Raw genomic sequence first — 18495 nt, 5'->3', positions numbered from 1 at the left:
GACTGAAGTAACAGCCATAAATCTGAATCCTGTAGGACTGCAGCTGAGGATGTCTGGGACTGAGACTACCCATCTATGGTGTGGCAAGAGTGCCCTCTGGTGGACAAAACGATACCTTTAACAACCAGCCTGACTGTTACAGGAGAGGGGAGGCTGTTTAAGTACTCGACACATGCATCTGAAACTAAAGATGGTTCGTTTCTCTGCTCCGACACACCTGATTCAAATGAAGGGTCGCTATCAGGGTTCTGTTGAGTTTGATAACGACTCATTCATTTGAGTCAGGTGTGTTGGAGCTGGGAAACATCTAGATTAGAACATGCAGTACCCTGAGGACCAGGGTTTAAGACCACTGCTGTACAAAGTGTTCACACACAGAGCCCGTAGGCATACGCCTGTCAGCTTCAAGTATTCCTCAAATGACCCTGCAGATTGCACATAAGCATCAATTTGTGTTTGAATACTTCCTATGTCTGAGAAGTGCTTCTTATTCCACGAGCAATCCCTTCCAATCACAGAAGCATCGCATTTTCAAAGACATTAAACGCAACGCTTCAGCAGCAACCCACCACAGAAGGGTTCTCAAAGAACTGGACAGCGCCGTCAGTTATAGCCAACGCAACATGAATAATGGATCACACTGTGGAGCCTTGAGCTCGGGAAAACCTCAATCTGACTTGAGACACAGCCATTATGAATGAGTGGCTTACCTTGGAGTGGAGGCTGCGAGGCTGACTGAGGTTCAACAGGTATGACACACCACGTCAGCACGTCAAGCCCTGAGGCAATTATTGAATTCAGGTGTTTGAGCCCCACACATTGCTTACAGCCAACTAAAGTCACTGGCTTTGACTTATGCTGCGTTCAAGTAAGCCCTTTTGACACAAACAAACAATGAAGCAGTAAAGGAGACCACAGGTGTTTTTTTTTTCATTCTTTCTTTTTACAAACGTGTACAATACAAAACTACAAATTGAGTCCACAAGTCCCCTCATACATTTTTCCCGCTGAGTAAAATGTGTCCACTGGTCAAATAAACAGACCAATAGCACGAGACAGGACCCAACAATTCATACATTGTTGGAGGAAAAAAAGAACCAATGAGGAACTTGACATGTCATTACATACAAAACGGAGCGCTCACAATTTATACCAAAAAGAGAAATGACAGAGTCGGCATTCACACTACAAACATTCTCTAAATCACACTCATATTTATGCCCGACATACTAGTTACCATGTCTGACTGAATCCCACCCAAGAAAGACACCCGTGTGTGTGTGTGTATATAACACGCGTCTAGTAGTACCTCACCAAGTCCAAACTCAATAGGCTGCCAGTGAATTTGATTTGGGACCCAGAATGACCCGCCCACCTGATGACCCACCGTTCCCCACCGCCGTGGGTCCAGTCGGCCGCCATGACTGCCCACCTGTGCGTGGCCACTTCAGAACAGACAGCAGGACTCGTGGGTTTGACCATGTCCCTGTGGGTGTGGCCCGTCTGTGAGCAGAGCCAGCTCCCCTCCAGGTCCTGTGAGCACGTCTGTCTGGAAAACCTCAGTGTCTACGCGCGCGTGTGTGTGTCTACAGGCCATGCAGGCTGGAGCTGATGATGTCCATGAAGGTGGCCTCTATGCGGTAGCACAGCTGGACGTCTGAGTCGGCTCCCCCCAGCTGCTCTGCCGTCCGCTGGGACAGGCTCAGCTTGGAGGCCCCTGCGCCCTGCACCTCCTGGGGCTTCTGCTTCAGGTACTGGAGGCCTGCAGTACAGAGGGGTGGAGACAGAGGGGGTGGAGACAGAGGGGGTGGAGAGTCACACATTAGAGACGTCCTCTCGAAGAGCCTTGGTGAAGGTTGGCGGGCGGGAGCGGCCAACTCACGGGCGATGAGGGGGTCGATGTCCCTGGCCTTGGTGGCTACGTCGGAGGCACACACCTGGCCCACCTGCACCAGCAGGGCGGCCACGTCGTCGTACAGGGGAGGGAAGGCCTGGCAGAAGGCCACCAGGCACGGCAGCGTGGGCATGAAGAAGGAGAAGCGCTTGGCCCGGGTCAGGACTGAGGGGAGGGGGGAGAGACGCGTGGGGTGAGACAAACAGCAGAGGGGGGGCCGGGAGAGGGAGCGCAAACACGTTCTGCACGGACACACATCCACCAGCAGATGGCAGCGTGATATCAAGAAACACTGGAGGAAGAGGAAATCCTCCATGTCATCGAATACTGGAGAAGGATAGCGTAACACAAATGAGGGAAATAATGAGACTAAGCGCAGTAAATGCCCTAGCAAAGAGGAGAGAACAAAGTGAGACACAGAATGAAGCTAAGCTAGGGGGGGCTGGCCGGTCGGGGGACTGACCTGTGAGCAGGGTTGCCATGACGCTGACGGCCAGGCGGGCCACGCTCAGGGACTTGGGCAGGGCGTACTGGGTGCACAGGTGAGACAGCAGCTGGATGGCAAAGATCTGAGGAGGGAGAAACACCCCGCCTGGTCACCACGCCTGCCCTCCAGTCGACATAGGACAAACACTGGCACAGAGGCAGCATCGCTGTGGGCTCCACGGCCAGAGGCCAGGAGAGGAGGAGAGGAGGAAAGAGGAGGCCAGAAGAGGAGAGGGGAGGATGGGAGGAAAAAGGAGAAAAAGGAGGGGGAGCTCACCTGCTTCTCCAGCTGAGGCTGGGCCAGCAGCTCGGGGATGAAGTCCAGGCAGATGTGGATGGAGGGGATGCCTGCCACGGTGAGGGGCAGCAGGGCCTGGGGGTAGCCCTGGGAGGAGACGGGCCCAGGGGGGAGGAGACCAGGAGGCAAAGGGGGAACAGCGAGGGGACGGGGCAGAAGAAAAAAAAAAAAAAAAGATTACAAGGGATTAAGGGAGAGCTTAATAATCAGTGGATGAGTGGAGTGTTTACTAGTAGCAGTATAATTTGATGAGCCATTTCATCCAGAACACAAACGCACACGCGCAAACACACGGCAGCTTGCGCGAGCAGCATGAATCCGCGGCGGATTACCGCGACAGAGGGGCAGGATTGCAGTGACGAGGTCTAACATATGGCGGGCGGCTCGTCGTGGGAGCGCTGCAGTCATTCAGGCTCACCGAGCGCCACTGCTGCTGTTGTTGTTGTTGTGACTCGCAGCAGCGACTGCGGCTCGACACCTGCTGCGTCTTAGCTGACCGCGCTTGGACTCGACCACATGCTCGTCTCACCGCGCTAAAACAACGTTTTATACGGCGCGTGTAGAGAGAGCAGCCTCAGCAACTTGTGCAGGGTTATAGGACCCCTGGCTTTCTGGGTGAAGGGGAACATTATTACATTTACATTTAGCAGACGCTCTTATCCAGAGCGACAAGGCAAGGCACCCAAGGCAAGTAGGGTGAAGTGCCTTGCCCAAGGACACAACGTAATTTGACACGGCCGGGATTCGATTACTAAACCGATTCTCTAACCGCTCAGCCACCTGACATTCTGTTGGCATTCCAATACAGCCACTCAGGGTTCGAATCTGTGTTGATCGGTATGTATTTAGAGGGTCCATAGAGATTCTCCGGGATATTCTTTTTTTCAGTGGAGCGGTTATGAAATACGAGAAGCCGTCGATCAAGACGAAATCGGCGAAGTGAACGTGCGGCGGTCGGGAATGGCGTGGAGAAGACCCCCGTCTCCTGGTCTGCGGGGGGGTCGTTACCTGGAAGTGCACTAGCTTGGCGATGTTGGGATCGGCGATGAACATCTGGTGGAGCAGGCAACAGATGAGACACTGCACCTCCCTCAGGTCGCTGAGCAGCCCCCCCTCCGGCTCGCCCTGGGCCCCCGGCCCCCCGGGCTCCGTGGGGCCCCTCACGCTGCTCAGCAGGCTCTCGCCCTCCGACCCCAGCTGCTGGCCCTCCGACGAGGGCAGACACACCTCCAGCAGGATCTGGACCGCTGCACTGTCCTGGGAGGGAACACACACACACACAGAGAAGAACAAAGGTCATTAGGGAAGTGTGTGCGTGTGGAGTGTCTGTGTTTGTTTCTTTGGTGTACATGTGTATGCGCGTGTGGTACCCTTGTGTGTGTAAGGTGTGTATGTATGCGAGGTGTAGTGTAGGTCTCTGGTGCGTGTGTGTGTGTAATGCATGCGCGTGTGTGTGTGGTACCTGAGCAGCCAGCAGGGCGTTCTTGAGCTCCTCGCGCGTCACCTCGGGGGTGTCGGGCTGGCCCGTGAGGCCCAGGTTAGAGATGGTCTGGCTCTGCCTGTCCAGGTCGGCCGTCTCCTTCAGGTGGGAGTTCAGGTAGGCCTTGGAGGCCAGCAGGTAGCCGTTCAACATGTGGAGGACGATGTCCATCAGGGGAGGACACCTGGACACACACGCGTAAATCACCCAAAGCAGAGGTAACATCCTTACGACAGTAATGTCCAATTTCACTTCAGCACTTACTCCCGTCTCCAAGGATGGAGTCTGCAGCTCTAGAGAATATGGCCTCACCTGAACGCCCTGCGCTACCCAGCATGCCGCGCTCCTCACCTGAACGCCCTGCGCTACCCAGCATGCCGCGCTCCTCACCTGAACGCCCTGCGCTACCCAGCATGCCGCGCTCCTCACCTGTACACCCTGCGCTACCCAGCATGCCGCGCTCCTCACTTGAACGCCCTGCGCTACCCAGCATGCCGCGCTCCTCACCTGAACGCCCTGCGCTACCCAGCATGCCGCGCTCCTCACCTGTACACCCTGCGCTACCCAGCATGCCGCGCTCCTCACCTGAACGCCCTGCGCTACCCAGCATGCCGCGCTCCTCACCTGTACACCCTGCGCTACCCAGCATGCCGCGCTCCTCACCTGTACACCCTGCGGTGGCAGCGCAGCACGATGAGGGGGTCCACCATCAGGTCGTTCTGGCTGTACGTCTGCTGCCGCGCCATCTTGGCCGAGGGCTGCAGTGCGTTCACCGTCATCACCCACAGCCTGGCGCACACAGGGACGCCCGCGTTAGACTCACACAGGACCAGGCCCCAGCCCACCTCCCCCAAACCCCTCCGTTTGGTCGAGCTTAACTAGCCAGAGAGCATGGTCACCTCAGGGTGGTGGGTCAGTATGAGTGTCCGAATCGAACCGCTTTTTGGAGAGGTTCCCAGTTTGTCTTTAGCGACGCTGCCCTGATGGTGGCTTGGATTGAACAGAGGGCATTTTTCTCGGAGTCAGAGAAGCACCGAGTCTGGAAGAACTGTATTCTTCCACCTCTGCAGACTGCTGGCTGGCTGGGGCAGGCTTCAATCAATGTGTGTCAAGAGAGGGTCCCCACTTAAGAGAGGGTCTTGTACCTGCTCGTGCTTGTACTTGAGACTTGTGAGAGAATGTGTGTGTGTGTGTGAGAGAGAGATCGATCGGCTCCTCTTCGGTGTGGTGACCCTGGGGACCTGTGGGGCCCGTGTCATCATGTCCAGTTAGGAGGCTGGGAGCTGCATGACCTGACCCCAGTCCAGCTCCTCAGTCCACTCCCAGTCAACACAGGGGGGGGGGGGAGGGGGAACGAAGGGAATGCCACGAGCCCTATCGGGCAAAACCAACCGTTCCACAAACAGAGACATCCCAACAGAAGCTGTACTAACCCCCAGGTCTGAGGACCACCCATCTACACGCCACCCCCCCACGGCTGTCCCGGCCCTGGCCCTACCTGCGGGGCATGACGGTGTTGAGGACCATCCACAGCTTGTTGAGGGTCTGCAGGATGCCCGCCTGGGGACGCCCGGCTGCAGCAGCAGGGTCAGGCTGCCCGTCAGGGCCTCTGCGTAGGGCATCAGGTCCCCCGCCGACAGGCAGCGTCAGGTGCTCCAGGATCCGCATCAGCCTGGGCCCCGCTGGACGGAAGCTTCTGGAAGGCTGGAGGGGGGGGAGGGAGGAAGGGGGGAAGAGGGGGATGGAATGCTTTTAAAAAGAGAATTGATGTCTAGAGTGACTTGTGTGGGTAAAAACCACACTGATGTCGAAACACGCTCCATGGGTAGAATGCTATGAAAAGAGGTCAAACTGCAGAGCCCGTTTCATCTGTTCGGTTGTTTTAGATCAAGTGTTGAAAGAGAGACAGAAAGAGCACATATCCCTGCTAGTAAAAGAGAAGAGAGAGAGCGAGAGCGAGAGAGAGCGAGAGCGGAGAGACTTCCCACTCCTCTTTGTTCTGCAGCTGAGTCATTCACTTCAAAGGTCCGGCTTCACATCTAACCGGAGGCTGGTCAAATCACACAGAGAGCGAGAGAGAACAGTCCAGCTAGCCTCAACCCACCGCCCAGCCAGCCTCACCCAGCCTCTGAGACCTGCAGCCTCTCTCCATGTCCCTATCCTGAAGGTGCTTCCGCCCCCCCCCCAGGGGCCTGTCCTAAACAGGCTTTCATCCAGTCGCACACACGGCTCCAAGCACTTACAAGCAATACGAATAAAATAAAACCCTTTAGGTTAACATCCCCCCTTTGGTTTTTACAAAGAAAAGCAGTTCTCCACAGTGGCACACCGTTGGATTAAATCATGTTTGGATTTCCATAATTAGATGTAGTTTTGCAGATTAGATTAGCCTTGCCTTGGAGCACAGGGGGATAACGAGAGAGAGAGAGAGGAGAGAGAGAGAGAGAGAGGAGAGAGAGAGAGAGAGAGGAGAGAGAGAGAGAGAGAGAGGAGAGAGAGAGAGAGAGAGAGAGGAGAGAGAGAGAGAGAGAGAGAGGAGAGAGAGGAGAGAGAGAGAGAGAGAGAGAGAGAGAGAGAGAGAGAGAGAGAGAGAGAGAGAGAGAGAGAGAGAGAGAGAGAGAGGAGAGAGAGAGAGGAGAGAGAGAGAGGAGAGAGAGAGAGAGAGAGAGAGAGAGAGAGGAGAGAGAGAGAGGAGAGGAGAGGAGAGAGAGAGAGAGAGAGAGAGGAGAGAGAGAGGACACATAAGGACTGTGTCTGTGTGTGTCTATGAGTGCATGCGTGCGTCTGTGTGTGTGTGTGTGTCTAGGCCTGCTCTATCAGAAGGGTCGATCTGTTATTAAAGTCTAATAGCAGTCTAATCCTCCCAGACAGGTGGGGCCTGTGGGATTACAGCACACTGATCTGGAACAAGGAGGAGGAGGGCTCGAGGCTTTTCCTCTGAAAGCTCGGGATCTGCTGTTTACCCAACTCATCACGACCTGACCCTCTGCACGCGCTCAGTGTCGCGCCACCACCCTCTTCACTCACCACCCCCCCTCCGTCCACCTCAACCCCTTGGCCGGGCTCGTCTAATCTCAGGATCGTCTCATCTCCGGATCGTCTTACATCTCCGGATCGAGCTAGTTAACCCTGATTTAAACACTCTCCACCACCCCCTTTCCCATCTGATTGCCCCCCCCCTCCCCATTCTCTTAATTGGATTCCCCTCCTCCCCCCCCATTCTCTTACCACCCCCCCTTCCCTTTATTGATTCCCCCCCGCCCCCCCCCCCCCATGCTCACACCTCGTGCAGCTGGCTCTGGGAGTATCTGCAGGTGTTTGCTGGGCAGCAGCATCCGGCGCAGCAGGGGCAGGGTGCCTGTCCACCCTCCTCCTCACACACCCAGTCCTCCACCATGCACAGGTGGGGGTAGTTGGTGGCCAGCAGGCGCAGCAGGGCCGAGTGGAGGCCTGGGCGAAGGGACGCGGTGGGGGGGGGGGGGGGGGGGGGAGATTAGTCGTCAGAGGGTGGGGGACTGGGGGTAGGGGGGGGGGGTATCGTGAGGTATCAGTTTGATTCGACTTTGTGTTAGTAATGCATAGCTGAAGTGGTAGGTGGGCGGGTTTCCACGATAACCCGACCTGGTGGACGGGGGGTACAAGCCTCCGGGGAGTCTGAGGGAGTCGGGCTAGAAATCAGAAGGTTACCGGATCGATTCCCCCGCCATGTCAAATGATGTTGTGTCCTTGGACAAGGCACTTCACCCTACTTGTCTCGGGGGGAATGTCCCTGTACTTACTGGTAAGTTGCTCTGGATAAGAGCGTCTGCTAAATGTAAATGTCGAAATGTAAATGTGTGGCGGGGCCAGGCCTCGTACCTCCCAGCTCCTGCTGGAGCCCCTGGGCCTGGGTGATGAGGGTACTTGATGGGGATCTGGTCCATCAGCGTGGCCGAGTAAGACCGGGGCTTCCTCTGCATCAGAGCTGGGGAGGAGACAGGTGGAGGAGGGCGGGGGGGAGGAGACAGGTGGAGCAGAGGAACCAGGGGGAGGTGGAGCGAAGAAAGGGAGAAGCAGAGGGCGAGGAGAGAGAGAGAGAGAGATGAGAGAGAGAGAGGAGAGAGAGAGAGAGAGAGAGAGAGAGAGAGAAGAGAGAGAGAGAGGAGAGAGAGAGAGAGAGAGAGAGAGAGAGAGAGGATGAGAGAGAGAGAGAGAGAGGACGACAACAACAAGAGAAGAGAGGCTTTATTGGGATGGACTGTGTCAGTGGTAGTCCAGCGCTTGCACTTCCAGGGGCCACAGTGATTTTTCACCAACGTGGGGTTCATTAACACTGCCGACGGGCGCCATCATTCTTCCTTTGGACGGAGCGGGGAGGACTAAGGTAAACACAGCTATTAAAGAGAGAGCAGGGGAGAGGATAGGCATAAACCTTGATGTAAATGAGGACTAATGGAGAGGGCTGGAGGAGAGCTCACCATTAAGAGGGGGCAAAAACACTGAGTGGGCTGGGCTGCAGCCTGGCCTAACCTACAGCTGTCCTACGCTCCTGTGGCTAAGCTAGCACTCTGGCACCGTCCCCGACACGGGGCTGGGCTGCATCGGGATGAATGAAAGGGCTGGCGGAGCCAGAGCCAACGTTCAACAGGGAGGGATGAATCACTTGAGAGAGATGGAGAGAGAGAGAGAGAGAGAGGGGGGAAAAGATCCTCTCGCTCAACAATAGGAGGCCAAAGCCTGACTGGCTATCTGGCAGACCCACTCCCTCAGTGTGACATGCTGCACACCTCCCTGAATAGACACGCACACAGAAAAAAAGATGCCTGGATGGTCGGGGTGAGAGATAAGGGGAGGAAGGGGCATGCCACTGAGGAGGGGAGTGAGGGGGAGCCAGGGTGGAGAGGGGAGGGGGGGGGGGGGGGTCGAGGCTCGTACCCAGGGCCTTGGTGCTGACCAGGAGGGCTTCCTCGTACGACAGGATGTAGTAGAGGATCAACAGCTGGGTGGTGATGCTGTAGTGCTGGCGAACTCGCCCTCCTTCGCCCTGCAGACAGACAGAGTGAGAGAGAGAGAGACAGAGAGTGACAGGGGGGGGGAGGGGGGGTGTACAGACAGTGAGTCACAGAGAGAGACAAGAACAAAGATTAATATAGAGGACAGAGAGAGAGCGCCAGAAGGGTAGAGGCAGAGAGAGAGAGTGAGAGAGACAGAGAGAGAGAGAGAGAGAGGAGGAAGGGGTTGACAAGAAGGGGTCAGGGACAGGTCAGCTGCAAATGCATCTCTCCACTGGGCAGCAGCGGCCCCCTCCTAGCGAGGGGGGGTGTGTGTATCACGACATGGCTACTGATGTATGACATCATGAAATACAGTATGTCACTGGCTGCAGACACAGTAATAGGCTGGGGGAACCATAATGACATTAAAGGCAATTTACTCTGAACGGCCTCCAAACAGGAGGAATGAGGAGATTAATTGAAACCGACTACAAAGTCTACATCATTTGATGCTCAGCCTTCCCCCCCCCCCCTCCCCCCAGTGAGCTTCTGTACTGGTCACTGCTAAACCCGCAGCTCTCTGCAACCTTAGCTGTGAAGCTCCCAGATCTATACTTCAGAGTGGGAACAGATGGGAATTGGGGAGCGGCAATCGAACGGCGTGGACACATTACAGCACGTCTGGCCGCAGAGTCAGACCCCCCCCGTTATTGAGTCACTGGCCGTGCCGGTGTGCTCCCAGCGACACTTGTCTTTACTGATGAATTTACCCTCCGGGGTCCGCTGGGAACGCGCGCGTCAACTTGATCGAACGATCGATGCAGAAGGATAGGGATATTGCCTGTAAGCCTAAACACCCCCACCCACACACACACACACTCCCCAGGAAGACTCACGGGGGCAGAGCCCAGGAAGACGGCGAGGATCTCCTGCTCGGTGATGGGCTGGTTGGTGGCCTCGGGGTTGGCCTTGGAGGCGGGGGTGAGGATGGAGTTGATGTACACGTCTATGAGGGGCAGCAGCTGGGTGTGGAGGGGCGTGGACGTCTCACACAGCTGCCGGTAGATCCAGTCCTACGAGCACGCACACACACAGCATGCCTGACATTAGGACTCAGGACAGAGATAAACGTCTGAATGTCCACTGGTACAGGCCAGGTGTGCTGTCCGTGCTCCCAGGCCAGGGGCCTGGGCCCCCCCCCCCCCCCCCCCAGCAGGTGGAGCACCAGAACAAGGTGGCTCCCTACCTTAATGGAGACCTTGTGCTTGGTGAAGGCCCGGCTGCGGAGCAGCTGGTAGATACAGTGGATGGGCAGGAACCCCGTGATGTTGGCGCTCAGGTTGTTGGTGACGGCCACCCTCACGGCGTGGGCAGTCACCACCTGGGAGGAGGGGGAGGAGACTCAACGCTCTGCTCTGATAGGGCGTTCAGGTTAAACGCCCCGGAGTGAGACCTGAGGGACTTGGGCAGGGGTAGAGGGTCGAGAGGTACCTGCTCGGTGAAGATCTCCTGGGTAAAGATGGTCTTCATCTTGCTCAGGGAGCTGGGCTTGATGGCGATCTGGAGGAGGAGTCGGAAAAAGAGGAGGGGTTTGACATTGAGAGACTGTGGGGAACGCTCTTACTGAGAACATGAAGCTGTGGCAGCGCTCCTCATTGTCCCAGTACCGTCCCAGAGTGCAAAATGAACCGTTCCAAAGTGCAAAATGAACCGTCCCAAAGTGCAACATGAACCGTCCCAAAATGTAAATTCTTGTGTTTTAGCACGTTTACATTCTGAAATGGGTCTTGGTTAATTGCAACACTATTTAAGTAATCCATACAGTTGTGGGGCTCAAATCAATGTCTGAATTTCAATGTGAATACATACACATAGGAACACAGCATTTTCTTGCTTGTTTCATGGTGGGGCTAACACAATTCTTGGTGTGGCTGTAGTAAAAAAGTAAAAAAAAAAAAGTGAAACAAAAGTTTCTAAAGGTGTAAAGGTTGACCAAATATATATATATTTTTTCTTCTTATTTTAAAACAGGTTTGTATCATTGATGCTTCAGGCTTCTTTGTTCTCCTCTCTCCTTTCTCTGTTCCCCCCTGGATATTACAGTCTGCCCATTTATAAAGCAATAGTGATGCTGGTGATGTATGTCACTGGGATAATCATGTATAACGAGTTTCATCGATACACCAGTCTTTTACACTGAGAACACAGGGGGAATAGATTTCCCTGGAGGCCTGAGGAAAGTGGTCCCCCCCCTGAATATTACAGTCTGGCCATTTAGAAAGCACATACAGTGATGCATGTTACTGTGATCATTGTGTAGGTTACTGTGATCATTATGTATAATGAGTTTCATCTCTACACCTGTTTTTCACACTGAGAACACAGGGGGAACAGATTTCCTTAGAGGCCTGAGGAAAATGGTCCCCCCCCCCCCTCCTGTATATTACAGTCTGATGATATTGGACGCAATACAGTGATGCTGGTGATGTATTTTACAGTGATCATTATAATAACTATAATAAATGAATGATCAGATGATACACAGACCATATCACTATTGGATTTGAAGGCCGGAATGTTTTGATATAGGTGTGTATCTACATATTAAAGTAAAATGTTGTGACAATGTTTTTGTCATTTGTATTAGCTCTACATCCATATTGTCGTGAAATTCCTGACGAGCGTCACTGTTAAGAGTTAGCCGGTCGATATGGAACCCCACTTGGTTAGCTAGCTAGCTCGGTGTTTGTCATGACCCTGATGTATGACTTGACGCGATGGTCTACAGGTCTTGTCATGTCGACCGTGGCTGTGGTCGTGGGCGCATGCTGGGTTTGGTTTCCTTCCCGCTGCCGTCAGATTGTTCAACGAACACTGCTGATACGACGATCAGTGACCTATGCACTTCTGTAAAGCTCTCTCTTGGAAGTCGCTTTGGATAAAAGCGTCTGCTAAATGAATACATGTAAATGTAACTGTCCCAGACATCTTTTTTCATCGTTGCCGGGACGACCGGATGCCATTCATTTCGAGCTCTGCTGAGGGGAACCCCCCCCTGAGGCTCACACACCTGGCATTTAATCAGCCCCCTACACTCCTACTGGATAACACTCATTATACACGGAACAGCCTATGATAGACTGCCCTGGGGTGAAAACAAATAGGTCCGGAATTGAATCACTTTGCATCTCATAAGATGACAAATACACTGGGATCAAAATATACCAGAACTTGTTGCTTGCTTGCGCGTGTATGTGGCTCTGTGTAGCTGCAGTACAGTATCTACACAGAGAAAGAGAGAGAGATAGGTAGGCAGGTGTATCGACCTCCCCGCCCCCGCCCCCACCCCTTCACCTCACCTTCATCCCCAAAGTGGAGCACACCAGCTCGATGATGGCACTGAGCTGGTTGCTATGGAAATACATGGCAACCAGTAACAGCATCTCTCCGAACGAAGCAGCTACGCCCGCAGCACTGTGTGGCGCCGGGGGGGGGGCGAGGGAGGGGACAAAAGACAAGAGGGGAGAGATTTAAAACAGCCGTTTACCCTGCATCTTAGAGGATGGCACTTTAATAAACTGATTATGCCGTTACCCACACACACACTGCCACAGACACCCCCCCGCCCCCCCCATCCTCCCTCACAGCCCCCGCCAACACTCATTTACCTCCCTGCTGATGGGCCCACAGTTACAGATTTATCGCGCAGCGCGCACACACACCCACACACACGCACAGACTGAGGACAGGGGAAGCTGGGCCGCTGCAATGATAACTCATAGTGGATGAAGGTCTTATTCAATTCCAAAAAAGCCTGTCAGAGCCCATCTGGTATACACTCCTCGTACATACGCACACACACACACAGCTAACACACACACACACGACACACACACATCCCCGCTGTTTGTTTCGAGGTGGACAGTCTGCTGGCTTTAGGACAGTTATGCAGAGGTAGGTGGCAGAAACTGGGACAGGAACACACACTCCTGTTTGGCCAAGAACAGTGGAAATACTGCCATCACGTGACACACACACACACCACCAAACGACACGACATGCAAACATTCAACTTCCACAACAAGACATTTCCCCTTCTTCATGTTTTATTACGTAGGCCGAATTGTTCTCAGAACGAGGTCAGTTTTATGCTTTCACAGCTCATAAACATACAAATGTGAAACACGGTAGCAAATAAGATAACGATGATGATGTTTTTACCTTTCAAAGTATTCCTCCTCCTTGATCATCCAGCTGAGCCACATCACCATCAGCTGTTCCTGCTCTGGGGTGCTGGACACAACACACACACACACACACACAGAGCAGTGTTTCCCACAGATTAGAAAGCAATTTGTGGCGGGGGTGGGTGGGGGGGGTCGTTTCATGTCAGACCGGGGGTTGTGGTGGTAGCTCAACAATGCCATAAATCCCAGCTCGTCTCAGAACTCCACAGCAGTGGACCCAGTGGCTAGGAAGACAGAGAGAGAGGGAGGGTGTGTGTCTGTGGGTATGTCTGTGGGTGTGTCTGTGGGTGTGTCTGTGAGTGTGTCTGTGTCTGTTGTCCCTACCTGACCAGGGTGGGGAAGGCCAGCAGCTTGCAGAAGGACAGGGAGACAAAGCGCACCCCAGCAGGAGTGGCGGGGGGGGCGGCTGGTCATCAGCTGGAGGAGCTGCTCCGCCTCTTCATCGGTGGGCCTGGGGAGGGGGAGGGGGGGGCAGGTGTTACACACTCTGACACGCCCACACCACAATGACCATGCCCACACCCAACGCAGAAATCCACCCACACACAGTGTCAACAAATGCCGTCTCGCGCCGACAAACACACAAAAATCGGCGTACGTGCGACGCACACAAGCCACACACACACACACACACACAGAGGGCTGACCCTACCGGAGGCCCGCGATGCCCATGAGGGCGCAGTAGAGCCGGAGCAGGGCGCTGGCCTTCACCACGTGCTCCTCGCGGAGCCCCGAGTAGCCCGAGCTGCTCTCGGCGTCGCTCTCGCTGTCGTTGGGGACGTGGGTGCTGCGGGAGCGCGGCAGGATGGCCACCAGCTCCAGCAGGAGCTGCCGGCGCATCTGCCACAGCACCGAGCTGCTCTCCCTCTTACGCTGAGGGGGAGAGAGAGAGAGAGCAAGAGAGAGAGAGAGAGTGGGGTGAAGGCGGGGAAAAAAGGTGAAGCCTATGGGTGAATTACGGTTGACATTTCTGCAGGAAGTGAATGATTGTAATGTATTTGTGAGTGAGTGTGTGTGTGTGAGGAGGCTGAGTGAAGGAGGGGGTTGTCGTCCCCTCTTCTCGGGGGGCCTCCGTGATGACAGGTGTTCCCCCCCCCCCTCCCCTCCCCCCCCCCCCCCCCCCCCCCACCCGGAGGGAGGCAGGGGGCTCGGCTCACCTGCTGCCCGTTGCGGATGAACATGCTAAACCAGGTGCGGACCTTCCCGTTGGTGCCCAGCAGCAGGCCGCTCACGTAGGAGACCAGGGGGCTGACGGCGTCGTCCGCCGTGTCCGGCTTGTAGTCCAGGGTCAGGGCCACCCCCAGGCCCGGCAGGTGACACTCCTCCACCTGGGAGCGGCCAGGAGCACAGGGGTCAGCGGGGGGCTGAGCCAATCAGAAGGCAAGGGAAGGGGGGTGTGTGTGTGACTCACCACCATGGCCCTGATGTTGAGGGCCTGGGAGGGGTTCATCTGACATAGCTGCCTCAAGGCCTCCGTCCTGCGACGGCCCCCCATGCTCTCCTCGTCCTGACGCTCCCCGTTCTTGATCAAGCCCCTGCACACTGGAAACACACACACACACACCAAACAGTTCAACATGACTTTTCTAATGGGATCTTGTGCAAAATATTGCATTAAAAACAAACTAAGGCCTGAGACATTTCTCAGAACATTTTACAAAATGTAAAGTTGCAAAATCCTATAACCCAATTCAGAATTATTAAATAAAAGGCATACTGTATTTCTGCCTAGTGTGTAACTTAGTGTTCTTGCTTCATCTGTCTGGCAAATTTCACCATCATGTCAAACGGCCAAAGACAACCAAACGCTTTATAAATGAACTCAACCGTAAAACATTGATTGCTTTATCTGCCTGTAAAAAATGATTTATTGTCTCTCAAAATTCTGCATTTCACAAAACACATCTCACTCGGCCGGTTATTCACTGCAAACTGACAGTTTAAAAGGCAAAATGTTTATGGTTGGCTGAAACTATGACATGGCACTGAAACGATATTTAGCATCCATCTCCGCTGCTTGTGGAGAACGGCATGCTGCACGTCATAAAATAAGCATGGGAGCTAGTTACCGCTTCGCGGTAAAACGTGATCGCGGCTGATACTTCAGGACCGGCCTGCTTCCACAGATTCCCCCCTATAATTGATTCATTCGCCCCACGGCGCCGATAAAAGGGGCCATTGCTGAAAACAAGCTGGGAGGATTCACTAATGTTCAATCACTGCTATGTTATGCAGCTCACTGTTTCCTCCTCAAGCCTCGCGCAAACAAGCCATTGACCCAGCCCTGACCCCACAGTGAGGAGAAGGCACCAGAGGCAGCCAACATCCCATTTCCTCACCGTGCGTCTCTCCAACCTCCAAACACACACTCCCTCATCCTGAGCAAGACAGTCATATTCATTATCTTTCCACAAAAAAAAAAAGAAAAAAAAAGAAGTGATACATTTATCTGCCCCAGAGGCAGATACATGGCTAGAATTAGAAGGGACATATTTAATTGGACGGGAAACGACATGACACGGCGAGTCAATCGTTTTTCAGACTAGAATTACAACAGGCTCACGCAGACAGGTACTTCCATTAAGTAAGTGTACTTTGCTTTATTGAGCATCTGCTGACAGAGTATACAGGGTTCAACAGAAGTACTAATAAGCTGCTGATTAAAATTCTCTGGAGCATCCCTCCTCCCCGCACCCCAAAACACTGTTAGTTAGTTGCTTTAGTAAGTATTGGCCTCGAATGCAAACAACGTGCCGGACTGTACCTTCGTTGAAGCTGTCGGGGACGTTGGCGACCAGCAGACACAGGAACCAGTCACCGTTGCGCACGTGCAGCAGAGCCTCTGCCACCTCTATGATCGGCAGCAGGGAGGGCAGCTCTGTGGAGGACCGCAACTTCATTCAAGTTCAACCTCTCAGAACAGACTAAATCCCCAAACGGGTACATTTGATGGAACATTTCACACCATGATCAAATGTTCCATGCCATACATGGAAATACGAAATGTAATAATACATATATTTTTTTTAACCAGTTTTGTGTACCTGCTTGTAGGATACAGAGCACATCGGCCACTTCCTCCAGATACACGGGACTCTCAAACAGCTCAGAGGACTTCATGAAAAACTCTCCATTGGAGTCAGTCACCTAGACAGAAGGAATATGAAATGAATGAAAACAAACGACTGGTTCGACGGGCCACATAGGCAACATGCGACCTGGCGTGCCCTCGCGATACACCGACAGCATGCCGAGTTACCTTGTTCATTATGGCCAGCAGTTCGCTGAGGGCGAGCCTTAGTCTCCGGAGAGGGTCGCTGTGTTCAAACTCCAGGGTGAGGCCATGCTGGAGCTGGGACACCAGGATGCTCTCTCCATTGGAGCCCCCTGCCTTGTGCCTGTCAGGAGGGAACAAACATGTCAACACCTAGCCAACATGCCAAGCACAAAAATATGTCTGAAGACGTGCCTCTGTTTTCATGCGACATTGCACCTCAAACTTTTCATAATCAAACAGTGACGCTGCCATGCGTCGGTCGGCTTGTTTGGCCAATCGGTCCCCTTTTACCTCAGCTGTTGCTCCTTGCGGGCGTCCTGCTCCAGAGCGTGGAAATCGACGGACAGGAGTGCCACGATGGAGTTGACTGCCTCCACTCCTGAGAGCAGGCGGAGGATGAGCTTCTTGTCCTGCGCCCAGGCTTGGCTCTGGTCTGCTGGGGCACACAGAGCCATCCTCACCAGGCAGGGCAGCAGCAGCCTCAGCTCTGGGTCACTGAGGGCTGCCAGACGCACCACGTCCACCTTCTGCATGGCCTCGAAGGCATAGGAGCTGACAAACTGCAGCCCTGCACTGTCTGACATATCTGTGTCTGAAAGAGATTACATTTCAATTTCGTGTGGTAGTTTCACACTTTGTTCGTTCACACCAGGCTTCCTCTAAAATACTAATATGTCAGACAACGTGTGAATGACCAAACTATTTTATCCATACTTCATGACAGCTGAAATGATTGATTCTACATTAGTGCTACCATGAAGCCGGTAGCTGTAGAAGTAACTAATGGTACAATACAATACAATCTAGCTAGCTTAGCAAACACAGGTAGCTAGCGAGACAACGTTAGCTAGCTAGCTAGGTTGCTACAGTATCTAGCCAACTCAACTGACACATTAATGAGAAAACAACTCGTATTCAAGGACCTAGGATCCCAGCGAATTAAAAACATAACTTTCAGTCCACCCCACAACGTATCAAGATCGGGTTGTGGCAGTTAGTTCACTGGCTACCAACAATATCTAGTTACTTCTTAGCAGAGTAGCTTAGCAGCTAGCTAGATAGCTACAGTAGGTGTTGCGCTATCTACTTACGCCGGGACAACTTAGAGCTTGAGCTACTCAAGTTAGCATTACTTGCAAACTGCCCGGAGTGCAATATAAATCTACAATTAAAGCCAGTACTATTGTAAGAGGAACTAGTCAGCTTACCTTGATAAAGATAACCCTTTATAAATGTTCAACTGGAAATGTTGCCTATTAGGCCCTCAGACCTCGGACTGGCGTAGCTGTACAGAGAAGACCTTGTGTGCATCCGTTGAGGCTCACTTTCTTCTGAGAGCTAATCTGCTAGCTCGCGGGCTCTGAGCCCCATTCTAAATAAATATCTGTATCTGCAAACGAATGCAATGTATGCCCAGATGAATATCTATAATGTAATCACAACAAAGTAATATGAGTAGGTGATTACACAAAAGTATTAAATACAAAAAGCAGGGAATGTGTGTGTAGCTCTTTCAGCCATCAATGCTAGCCATCATCACACTGGAGAGTACAACTGACTGCAAGTTCTCCGCGTGAACTCTTGCATTTAGCCCCGCTTCTGCGTTTGGCAGGTTCTGACAGCTAAACAAAAGGCTCATCCTCATTGATGACTTGCAAGTGACAACAAATCTATCATGATGAGATTACTAGGTCAAAAACCAGGACTGATTTCACTCTGACTTCCTACCGGCATTATTAGGACTTTTGAGTACACTCTTTAACATTTGTAAAAGCAATCTTAAAAGGAAATAAAGCCGATGATCTGATCGTGGATTTAGCTAAACACATGTTTGTCATGT

General features: G+C 53.2%; 1 protein-coding gene across 1 annotated transcript; it reads right to left on the bottom strand.

Moving 5' to 3' along the window:
• Window positions 1-919: 919 nt before the first annotated feature.
• On the bottom strand, window positions 920-18241 carry ints2 (integrator complex subunit 2). The gene is given in 31 exon segments (XM_047020554.1): window positions 920-1762; window positions 1883-2059; window positions 2358-2463; window positions 2658-2765; window positions 3687-3935; window positions 4141-4342; window positions 4822-4947; window positions 5657-5712; window positions 5715-5798; window positions 5800-5862; window positions 7442-7477; window positions 7479-7523; window positions 7526-7608; window positions 8017-8056; window positions 8058-8122; window positions 9073-9181; window positions 10028-10204; window positions 10378-10512; window positions 10623-10691; window positions 12491-12605; window positions 13353-13424; window positions 13703-13779; window positions 13781-13829; window positions 14031-14251; window positions 14536-14706; window positions 14790-14920; window positions 16143-16256; window positions 16423-16525; window positions 16638-16776; window positions 16947-17247; window positions 17864-18241. Coding segments are annotated over 30 exon segments (3591 nt in total). The 5' UTR covers window positions 17240-17247; window positions 17864-18241; the 3' UTR covers window positions 920-1586.
• Between the last annotated feature and the right edge of the window lie 254 nt (window positions 18242-18495).

This window comes from Hypomesus transpacificus, chromosome 5, assembly GCF_021917145.1.
Source record: "Hypomesus transpacificus isolate Combined female chromosome 5, fHypTra1, whole genome shotgun sequence".
Taxonomy (NCBI): domain Eukaryota; kingdom Metazoa; phylum Chordata; class Actinopteri; order Osmeriformes; family Osmeridae; genus Hypomesus; species Hypomesus transpacificus.
Note: the sequence above shows the minus strand (reverse complement) of the source record. Positions and strands in the feature narration are given on the sequence as shown.